Source organism: Ailuropoda melanoleuca, chromosome 3 (assembly GCF_002007445.2).
Source record: "Ailuropoda melanoleuca isolate Jingjing chromosome 3, ASM200744v2, whole genome shotgun sequence".
NCBI lineage: Eukaryota > Metazoa > Chordata > Mammalia > Carnivora > Ursidae > Ailuropoda > Ailuropoda melanoleuca.
Genome location: NC_048220.1, coordinates 117,143,541 through 117,155,733, shown reverse-complemented (window position 1 = coordinate 117,155,733; position 12,193 = coordinate 117,143,541). Strand labels below are relative to the sequence as shown.

Genomic DNA, 12,193 nt, shown 5'->3' with positions numbered 1-12,193 from the left:
TCCTGCAAGCCCTAAATCAAAGTTGAGTATAGCCATATTAATATAAGGTAACATGAATACTCAGAAGTACTACTAGGAATAAAAAGTGACATTTCATAACTATAAAAAGATTAGCCCAATGTGAAGGTTTAACAATTCTAAATATGAATTTAGTAACAAAGCTTCAAAATATATAAAGTAATGACTAACAAAAGAAGGAGAAAATCTGAACAGTATTGTATCTGCTGAAGAAATGGAATCCATAATCTTAACACTTCCTTAAAAAGGGGGCGCCTGGGTGGCTCAACAAGTTAAGCATCTGCCTTAGACTCACGTCATTCTCCCAAGGTCATGGGGTGGAGTCCCCCACCAGGCTCCTTGCTCAATGGGGAGCCTGCTTCTCCTTGTCTGCTGTTCCCCCCTGCTTGTGTGTGTGCTCTCTCTCTGACAAATAAATAAATAAAATCTTAACAAAACAAAACAAACTTCCTAAAAAAGAAAACCCTATGCCCAGGCAAATTCACTGGTGAATTCTACTAATCACATAGGAAAAAAAAAACCAATACTCATCTTACATAAATTCTTCCAGAAAATATAAAAACAGGGCAACATTTCCCTAGTTGTTTTACAAAGCGCAAAAAAAAAAAGTCCTGATACCACAACTAAACAAAGACATTAGAAGAATGAAAAAATATAGGCCAATACCTCTCATGAACTTAGCTACAAATCTTCCATAAAATATTAAACCAAATTCAGTTAATATTTTTTTTTCAAAAAAAAATTTTTTTTAAAGATTTTATTTATTTATGTGACAGAGATAGCCAGCGAGAGAGGGAACACAGCAGGGGAGTGGGAGAGGAAGAAGCAGGCTCCCAGCGGAGGAGCCTGATGTGGGACTCGATCCCCGAATGCCGGGATATGTGGGACTCGATCCCCGAATGCCGGGATCACGCCCTGAGCCGAAGGCAGACGCTTAACGACTGCGCTACCCAGGCGCCCCTCAGTTAATATTTAAAAAGGACAAAACACACAGTGAACATGTGGTGTTTACTTCAGGGATGCAAACAAGGAACATAAAGAAATCCATAAAAAGCCTACAGCAAGTATCATAAATAATGGCAAAACACTGAATACTTTTAACCTGAGTTCAGGAGCAGAACAAAGCTGTCCACTATCTCTATTTCTAGTAAGTGCAATATTCTAACTAGTGCAATAAGGCAGGAAAAAGAAAGATACAAGGATCGGAAAGGAAGAAATAAAATAGTCATCATTTGCAATTAATGCTATGTACACAGAAAACTCTAAAATAATTTTTAAAACAATCAGAATTGGAAAGTGAATCTAGCAAGATCACTAGATAAGAGTTTAGTATCCAAAGCTAGAGCCAAAAACAAAACCCCACAATTATTTTTCTACGTATTTAACAGCAAAAAAATATGAAAAAGAAAAAATTTAACTTACATTAATACTCTCATAAAAAATACCTTAGGATGAACATAGCAAGTATGTGCAAGACCTCTAAACAGAAAACTACAAAATACTGTTGAAATTAAAGTTCCAAAAAAATAAAGGTTTAGAACCGTCAATGTTATTAAGATATCAATTCACCCCAAATTAATCTAGAACTTCAATGTAATTACTACTAAAATCCCAGAATATTTTAAGGAAATGGACAAGTTGACTCTAAAATTCGTATGAAAATATCAGAACATAAAATAGCCAACAGTCTTAAGGAACAAAAATTGGAAGACTTTTACCGACAGATATTAACATTTACTATCAGGCTATAGTCATTAAAACAGTGAGAAACAAGGGCAAGAACAAACAAATAAACTAAAAAGAATAAGAACACAAAAACAGATCCATACTTACCAGTTACCTGGTTTACAACAGAAGTGTCACTAATCTAGACACCAGAGGATAATCTTTTCAATAAATCCTGCTAAAATGTACTGCGTATCCATAAAAATAAAAATGAATCGACCTGACACCTAATTAAACACATAGAGAAAGAAAACACAGAATAATATCTTCCAAAGAGTCCAAGATCATTAACTATAAAATTGGAATTTATTAATTGTGGAGAGAGGAAAGGCAAAACAGACTGACTTGGAGAAGATACTATCAAGACGTATACCTGAAAGGAATCATATCCGGAACATCAAGAACTCCTATATAATGAGACAGACAGATAATCCAATTTACAAATGAACAAAAGACAAGGAGGATGTTCAAATAACCGACAAACAAATGAAAGGTGCTTAGCATCAGTACTCATTAGGGAAATGCACATTAAAACCACAATGAAACTCACAACGAACACTACAGCAGAAAGTCTACAATTAAAAACTAGAAGTAAGTGCTGATAGGAATGTAAAGGGACTGAAACTCTCAAACATTGTTGGTAGGAATATGAATTGGTACAATCACTATGAAAAACTGGCAGTACGTAGTAAAGCTAAATAGACATAAACCTATGACTTATCAGTTCCACTCCTACATATATACCTAAGAAAAATGTGTGCATATGTCTACCTACAAGAATGTTCAGGGCAGCTTTATCCAAAATAGCCAAAATTGAAAACAACCCAGAAAAATCACCAACAGAATGTAATAAATTATAGTCTATTCGTAACATGAAATATTACACAGCCTTTAAAAACAAAAGCAACATGGATACATCTGACAAATAACACTGAAGAAAGAAAAGAATAACTATGTATTTTTCCAAATATGATGCTCAAGAACAGGAAAAACTGGTTTACAATGAGAAAAGGCAGAATAATGTTTACTACTGGTTGGAGACGCAAGGGAAAATGACTGGGATGCAGAAAATACTCTATCTTACTCAGGATAATGGAGTAGTTGGTTGTATATATCTTTAAAAATTATCAGGCTTTACACTAAAAACTTGTACACTTCACAATACATGTGTTAAAACTTAATATATAATTTTAAAAACATAAACAGCTCTAGGAAAATTACCTCGCTATTAAATAGTCCACTTTCAATTTTAGCACCTTCTGCAGAATACTCGAGTCTTGGATGAGATATCGAAGAGCTCGCAGCCCTGCTGCCCGCACTTCTTTTGCTTCATTCAATAAAGCTAACCGCAAACTGCATAAAAACAAAAAAAGTTTTGCTGCATGAGTTTCAAATACACATAAAATTATGGTACCAAATTCTTCCTCAAGTGCAATAAGCAGAACTACTAATGATTTTATATATACATAAATCATTCACTATAAGCCATGGAATTTCACTAATATTGCTATTTTTTAATCTGTGCTACTTAAGCACATTCTTACTAATCAAGAAAATGTTATTTTGTTCTACCTTCTCTAGTTTATTTTATATAAACAATGGGAAATTAAATATGCCTTTTTCAAGGTGTATCACATATGCCTCTACAATCTATTCCCTTCTGCCTACCTGCTTCCACTCCTCTCAAAGAATCATTGGTTTAAATCAGTTAATACTTTATGACAGTAGGCACAGACTATGTAAATTTTAATTCTCAAGCACACCAAAAAGACGGCTATGAAATTATAACATCATATCTCTGTTGGTGGACTTGAGAAAATAAAGTCTGCCATAAGCACACTTTGTCTGAAGTGAGGTCTAGAGAGAATTGCACAGATTCTTCTTGTTTTTAGGAAAATTTAAGAACTTTTGTTCTGTGAATTTCATGTTTAATTTAGAAGTTTGAATTATAGAAATCCAGGTATTTCCCATCATTAGCTTTGACTCTTTATATTTGATAATTACAAAGCATCAGTAAGAACAACAGAATAACCAAAAATATTAGAGATCTTGAATTTTTCTAATCAAACAACTGTTCTACAAAATCAAATATAATGTGTTATACTGTCCTTTTAGTTTAAAATTACTAGAATTGAGGGGCGCCTGGGTGACTCAGTCGTTAAGCGTCTGCCTTCGGCTCAGGGCGTGATCCTGGAGTTCTGGGATCAAGCCCCACATCAGGCTCCTCCTCTGGGAGCCTGCTTCTTCCTCTCCCACTCCCCCTGCCTGTGTTCCCTCTCTTGCTGGCTGTCTCTCTCTCTAATAAATAAATAAAATCTTTATTAAAAAAAATTACTAGAATTGAAATTACTAAAACCCAGAGGGGTGAGGGAGGGAACTGAACTATACTTACCAAATTATGATATCCTCATAGTTAAAACCCAATTTTTCTTCACTATGGCCAATATCACAAAGAAGCTGTCAGAAAAATAAAAGTATGTATGTGTTATATATTTTTGTCTATTTATATTTACATTATTTTTTAGACTGAAAAATGAGGTATTTTTCTTTAACAAAATTCCAGAAAATATACCAACTGTTCAAATATGCATATTTATTTCTATCCCTTACTGTTTTTTTATTTGACCTGCCAGTTTTAGATTTCTTTAACCCTCCTTTTTGCTTTCATTTGAAATCAACCAATTTAATGGTTACCATTAAAAAATTACCATTGAGATTACAACATGCGTTGTTAATCACAGTCTAAGAGAAACTATTACCATCCTCAACAATGCTAGACTCTTCACACTTGAACTTCATTTACTTGCCTCACCTTTCACTTTACTGATGTTTTTTCTATTTTTGAAGCCCCACAGCACATTGCTGTTATTTTTATTTTCAGTTAATATTTAGTCAGTATCAATTTATATTTACCCACAAATTCACCTTTTCCATTATTCTTCACGTCAGTGGTATTTTAATGGGATATTCTTCCTTCTGTCTAAAGAATCCTCAGTTTGTTGATTTGTTTTATTCGTGTTTTCATTTATTTAATTTGTAGCCAAGGTTGCTGGTAACATTCTTTTGACTTTTGTTTGCCTGGAAATTTGTTTTTTCACTTCTGTTTTTGAAGGATATCTTGCTGGATTTACAGATTTTTAGGCTAGCTGCTATTTTCTTAAAAGCTTTCAAGAAGGTTTCCACTGTCTCTATTGAAAGTCTGATATCACTCTTATTACTGGCTCCTTTGAAGGTCAGATCCTTTTTCTCAGACTCCTTTCAAGATTTTTTTTCTTTATCTTTGGTTTTCAGCAATTTTACTGTTCAGGTGTGGTTTTCTTTGTATCTATCCTGCTTAGGAAAAATAGAAATTTCCAAATCTCTGGGTTGATATATTTTATTAGTTTTAGAAAATTCTGTACATTATCTCTTCAAAATTACTTCTGCCCAATTTCCTCTCCTCTTTTTCTGGTAATTCAAATATCAGATCCTTTTGTGTATACTGCAGATCTCTAACACCTCTTTTTTATTTTCTCCATTCTCTTTTATCTCAGTGCTTTGGCTGGACATTTTCTATTTATCTGTCTTCCAGTATAGCTAATCTTCTATCTAGCGAGTTTTTCGTTTTAGACATTGTTTTTCCCTTCTTGAATTTTCATTTAACTTTACACACATTTCCTATAATAAAAAATCTTTTTCACCTATGCTCTCCATAGTTCCTCTATTTTCTTGACATATAATTATTTTAAATATTTAAAGTGCTTATTATCTAAATGAATGTGAATGATGTAGACCATCTCTGGATCTGTTTCTACTATGTTTTTCCTTTTGTTGTAGTCATGTAGTCCTGCCTTTTGGTGGATCCTGTAATCTCTGTATATAAAAACTTGCAGAGATTCCTGATAGTATCTTTCTCCACAGAGGGCTTATCCTTCTCTTTGTTAGGTCACTGGACAATATTAAGTACAGATAAACTGCTGCTCTTGTTAAGACTCAGTCTACCTCCACTTTTTCCTTTTCCTCCTTGCTCCCCATGTTTCAACTGAAACCTTTTTTGTTGTTGAGGGGATTAGTCCCAAGAGGATGATATATCTAATTTTTGTCATACAAAAACACTACAAGTTCTACCTTTATTTTCAAATATTTTTTGTTTAGATTTTTAAGTTAACTATCTTACTCTCAGTATTCAACAAATGTACGGAGACACGAATCTCCTTATACTAGATTTCCCCTAGGTCTCCACCAAAAGGTCTGGGCTGTTTTTTTCTGTGTTTTAGTAACAGTAGTCCTGGGCCTAAAGTCTGAGTCTCTAGTTTTCTGCCCACCTCTACACTTGCCAGTATCCCTTGGCCAAAGTTTTTGGAGAAGTTCAGTTCACCTCCATAAGATTCTCCCTTCTCTGAAGCTTTGGCTCCTACATTTCTTGTCCACTGAGCAGTTTCCTGCTACCTTCAAACAGGCCTTCCTTGTTTTCATTAAGAACACTGATCTAATACTAGCTACTTCCCTTCTGCCTGGATGACTATAGACCATTTTAGTCTGAGTTTTGAAAAATAACTTTTACCTAAAAGTTATATAAAAGTTTCTCAATTTATTTAATGGGCCTAACTGAAATGGATGAAAGAGAAGACTGATCATTTAATTAACACTGAAGAATCAGAAGAGATTTCAAGTGCTATTATTCTTCAGTATGAAGTTATGAACATGTTAACCAGAAAGAATAAACCAACCAAAGTGGCTAGCACATCTGTCTGTGAAAAGAATGGACCCAAGAATATATTTCAAAGGGCACAATACTGCAGGAAAAAAGGTAATCCTATTCTAGTGGTAGGCTCCTTATAAAATTTCCTATCCAGTTTCTTCTTTAGAAGCAAAAGAAAAAAGAAATGTTCCAAATGGAATAGGTAAGGGGATCAGAATAGAGTAGCTCTCAAAACTGCAAAATTTCATAGTAGAAAAGGAGACTATACAAATGATCGCTTTGTGTGGTAAGAAAATGCTGTGTAAATAAGCAAATAGGCAAAACAAGCTAAAAAGCTTTTGTTCACGGGTCTTTATCCAAAATGGTTATACTGGTATTCTCTAAAATCCTTAAAATTCTGAAATATGACAGACAAAGAAGCTTTAGACTAAACTTTCAAATGGTATGAAATTTTTTTGTTATTTCTCTTACAGTTTGTTGCTCAACGTTGTAAGTACTTAAAAATGGAGGATGAGGTTTTTTTATACATACATATAGATTTAAAATAAAACGTAAGATTTCCTAAGCTTTGAGACAAAAGAGGAAAGTTCATATATCTCTAAAAAGCCAACTGCATACCTAAAATTAAAAGTTTAATAACATGTTACTCAAAAATATTTGCAAAATTATGATAAGCAAAGGTTTTGGCCCTATATTAGTTTGCTGGGGCTGCCGTAACACAAACCACGACCAGGCAGCTCAAACACAGAAATTTATTTTCTCATGATTCTAGAAGCTAGAAGATCAATGTAGCTTGACAGAGGTTCTTTGTTCTGAGATCCTCTCTCCTAGGTTCTCTCAAGTCTTTGTATGGTCGTTCCTCTGTGTGTATCTGTGTACTAATCTTTTCTTATCAGGATACCAGTCACATTGGATTATGGATCACCCAAATGACCTAATTTTACCTTAACTACCACTTTAAGGTCCGTATCTCCAAATACATACACATTCTGAGATACTGCGGGTGAAGGCTTCAACAAATGAATTGGGGGGACACAATTCAGCCCTTAACATTACACCCTCATATAGCAAAGCAGGGCCTACAACAAGTAGGCACTTATAATGTGAAAGGCCTAAACAAATTAGGGAAAGGTTACTGAGAAGAGGCCAAGAAAATGTACAAAGAATTTAATGAAGAAGCAAAATTGATAAATAAACATATTTCCTGTTTCCTAAAATCTGAACCAAATACACTGAAAAATACCATTTGAAATAAAGTTTACCAACGTGGCAAGAAACTGCTTTTTAACATGATTATACCAAATAAGACAATATACTGTCACTGGGGTTGATTATAAACTGAAAATATTTTGTAAAATAAACTCAAAAAATGCTCTAGGGTTGGAAACTACTTTTGGTGATTTATACTAACAAAATAATCTAAAATGAAGAGTACATTGTACATTATTTATAATGGTAAGGAAATGGAAACAAAATGTTCAAAAAGGACCAAACTAATGCAGCCATCAATATTATATAATATTTAAACATGAGGAAAAACTGACATAATGTACTGGTAAGACAAGGAAAAAATTCTAAAAGATATATATATATATTTTTTTAAAGATACATTTTTTAAAAGTCTATATATATCAAAACTTTAATACCAAAAATGAAAATGCAATCATGGGTGATTTATTTCCCTCTCTGTGCTTTTCTGTATTTTGGAAATGTTTATAATGAGTATGTATTACACAACCTGGGGATGGTTATCCACATATAAAATTCATGAATAGGAACAGAAGTAACATTCATTCACTATTAATCTTGTTAATTCTAGAAAATAATATTTTTGTAAATGAAGACAAATGAGTATTAGGGATAGTAGATTATATGACTTCCCAATGCCAAAAGCTAGTAAGTGGTAAAGCCAGTAATCAGACCAAACTAGTCTGAGTCCAGAGCCCACTGTAAATATTACTACAATTCTGTATTAAAATTATTTATACAGGGGCAAAGGGAGAGGAGAGACTGGATATTAAAAATAAGTAACTGAACATTACTATCTTTATTTCATTTCTCCAGCCTCAAAAATGGTATGATTCTAAGTCTAGAGAACTGCACTCTGGTTATACATGAGTAAGTGAAATTAACTATTATTTTTTCCAAAACAGTTAACTAGAAACACACATAACAAAAACTGCCCATTCCAAAGGATCAAAACACACATAAAAATTATTAACTATTGACACTATTAAACACAATTTAGTGTTTATTTGAGATTTCCAGGTATTAAGATTACTAGCATTGTCATTGTATGGTACATTATTTAAATAAATAAATAAAAAAGAACTGCTTATTATGTATCATAATCACTTAGACCTTGGACATATTTCAACTCAAATTTAATAGAAAAATGAAGCTTAGAATTTGTTTACATCAACATATAAAATATTGTGTTTTGGGATGTCTTGGTGGCTCAGTTGGTTAACTGACCAACTCTTAATTTCGACTCAGGCCATGATCTCAGGGTGGTGGGATGGAGCCCCACATCAGGCTCCATGCTCAGGGCAGAGTCTGCTTGAGATTCTCTCTCTCCTTCTCCCTCTGACCCTCCCCCAACTCGTACGTGTGTGCACACTTGTGCTAAATAAATAATAAATGAATAAATAAATAAAATCTTTAAAAAATATACTGTGTTTCTAAAATGGGAAAAATGTTATTTCTTGAAACAGTGGTTTACATATCAACTCAAATTCTTAAAAAGGCAGTACTTCCATTTCTTTGCTACAGCAGCAATGGATGTTAATAAAACGAAATGCTTTGAAATCCTAAAAAAAAGGTAAACGAAGTCTTGTCCTGTCAAGGGTTAGTTTCTCCCCAAGTGTGTACCTGGTTCTCATTTTTTGTACTATCTTTTTCACATTTGCCAGATGCTTGTAGAAAACTGTAGATTCAGTTTCCAAATTACCCACCTTCCTAAACACAAAATATATGACTGTCCACCATTTAACATTTGTTAGAGTTAGCAGTTTTGATGAAAAGCTAAAAAAAACCCTCAAAGTTATTATTATGATCTCCAAAAATCACATTTTGGAAAAGTATTTTGAAAGGAGTATCATTTTCCTCTTTGTCTCAAAGCTTAGGAAATCTTGTATTTCACTTTAAATCTATACGTATGTATAAAAAATCTTCATCCTCCATTTTGAAAAAAAAACAACAAAAAACAATGCAAGATAAATGTTTCAACTGCAAGACACATTTCCCTCTTTTTTTTCCAATAGCAAGAAACATTTCTGGAAAAAATGCCCACTCAGTTGGAAACTGGAAGATCAAAGTAACAACTAAAAAGATCAATTTACGACAAAACATAGCATATTTGTCACAATCTGTGTCTATTTTCCAGGGACAGTAACAGATGTTAGGGCTGTGCTTTCAGTGGTGGTTAACTAATGCTTTTAAGTTGTTTTAAGTTATTAAAATGTAACACTGCCTGCCCTATCACATAGATGTGTTATATTTAGAATAAAATCATGGATTATGTTTAGAAATCATTAAAGACCTTTCAAAATGTAAGAATTAACATCCTAACAGTCACTTAATATGCAAAATTATTAGATATCACATTTTTCATTGGGTTTCTGTTGCTCCCATCCCATGTGTTTTTATGACTATCAGTCACAATGCCTCGCTGAATGTGACCAAAATGACAGTTCATGTAGAAGATAGTAAGAGAGGGCTACCCTCCCCTTTTTGATTAAAAGCTATAAGGATATCTTAGCCAAATGGAAAGTGTTTCAGAATGAAGCTAACTTAGAAAAAAAAAAAAAGAAAGCTAAGAATGGAGAGACAGAATACAATTAACATTTTTTCCACCCTTGGGTTGTTTTACCTGAAATTAGGAACCAACATTTGGTTTTCCTTATCATAAGAACAAATAATGTCTTTATACTTTAGTTCAGTTGAACTAAGTTTGTTGAATTTGTTTCTTATAAGACTTTCTTATAAAAACTAAAATATTTAAAAGGGGTGATCAACAATATTCTATTCTTACAAAGGTAAAACAGAAGTCTAAACTACTTCTAGGTAATAAAAATATCTGAGATGCTTATAAAATTATTAATTTTTTAAAAATATAATGATCAATTAAAACAGGACAATTAAATGATATTCCCATTTTACTCATATTGCTCTGAAGGTTAAATGAGTAGTTCTCACAAATAAGCAAGAGATAGAATAACCCAAACTTAAAAAAAAAAAAAAATCTTATCACAGGAAAGATTTCCACAACATGATCTTTTCAGAGTACATTTTAGAAGAAGGTTTTAAAATAAAAACTACAAATGCTTTTTGCTAAGAAATCACACTTCTAAATCCTTTTCTGCACAAGTAAGTACACGAGTGTTACTATACATTATTTAAAATAGCAAAAAGAAGTAGGAAAAACATTTTTTAATGATAAAATGACCAAATTACAGTATATGTACATATGCATATGTATGACTATGTATATATTTATAAATATACACAAATATATGTGTGGATACATCTACACACATGTATCTATCCACACACATACATGTAGCTATAAAAAAGTAGATCTACATTTACAGAAAAGTTAAGGATTCTATGATACATTGGAAAAAGGAAATGTGCAAACTAAGTCAATATGTCATGATCTCATTAAAAAAACAAACAAACCTTGTGTCTGTGTAATAAATGGTAAATAAACTCAGTACTCACATCTTTTTGTTTAGCTCATTTAATTCTCACAACTGAATGAAATAAGCACACACACACACCCACCCACACACACACACACAAAATCATACCAGAGAAGGATAAATACTTTCCAATGGTACTTCTGTCACTGTGGGGAGGAGGATGGGAAGGGTATGTGAGAGAGGACTTTCACATCGTACCATAAATTGTTCTGTGCCATTTTAATTTTTTATATTTAGCTTATACTATTTTTGAAGTTTTTTCAATACAGAACAAAATAAAGGTCCTTTTGGAGCTTTCAAAATGAATATAGGAGATTAAATATAGGAAAAGAGAACTTTTAGAATGTAAAGAGCTGAAATACTTTCATCTTTTAAAAAAAAGGTCTTTAGATTATAAGCATGTTGTCAGTTTTAAAAATAGGATACTAAGATTATATTCATCAGCAGTCTGTTATACACATTACTTTATCTAGTGAAATGATGTCAGAAGGCAAGCATGGGTGTGTGACATTCACATGGTTATAGGATCACATCACTAGCACCCTCTTCATACTTTAAAAGGAAGTTTAATTCTGCAGGTAAGTCTACTGTATACAACGTTTTAGCCCCACTGATCTACTAAATTAAATTAATCCTAACAGCAGGCTTATATTAAATAACATAACAAGTAGTAGTACAACAAAAACTCCTATTTAAAATACAAAATCTTCTCAACGCAATATAAAACCTTTAATTAAACACTTGTTATATGCTAGGCTTTGGAGTAAAAAGGAATATAAGAGTAGAAAAAGAAATACTACAGTTTCTTCTGTTTAAAAAACTCAATAAGATAGCAACTTACGACAACAGTAACAAAAGGATAAAATTTAGTGGACACACATAATCTGTTACAGGAGCACAGAGAAGGGTGACCAACTAATTCCTAACTAGTCTAACTACGTGGCATCAATTATTTTTCTTATTTTCTTATTCTATAGAGATACATATATTCTATAAAGATTTCTTATTCTATAGGGATATTCATAGAGACTTCTGAGAATTTCTAATTTTACTCAAAAGGACATGA

General features: G+C 32.7%; 1 protein-coding gene across 7 annotated transcripts in view; it reads right to left on the bottom strand.

The window, feature by feature from the left end:
• RICTOR (RPTOR independent companion of MTOR complex 2) overlaps positions 1-12,193 on the bottom strand; it is a 116,243-nt gene that overhangs the window by 59,624 nt on the left and 44,426 nt on the right. For all 7 annotated transcript variants that reach the window (XR_004624309.1, XM_034656975.1, XM_034656977.1 and 4 more), the window contains 2 exons: positions 4,136-4,200; positions 2,965-3,096 (listed from right to left, as the gene is read on the bottom strand). Coding sequence is in view for 6 of the 7 variants with exons in the window: in XM_034656975.1 (XP_034512866.1) it covers positions 2,965-3,096; positions 4,136-4,200 (197 nt within the window). In the remaining variant the exon portion in view is untranslated. The remainder of the gene's footprint in view (positions 1-2,964; positions 3,097-4,135; positions 4,201-12,193) is intronic.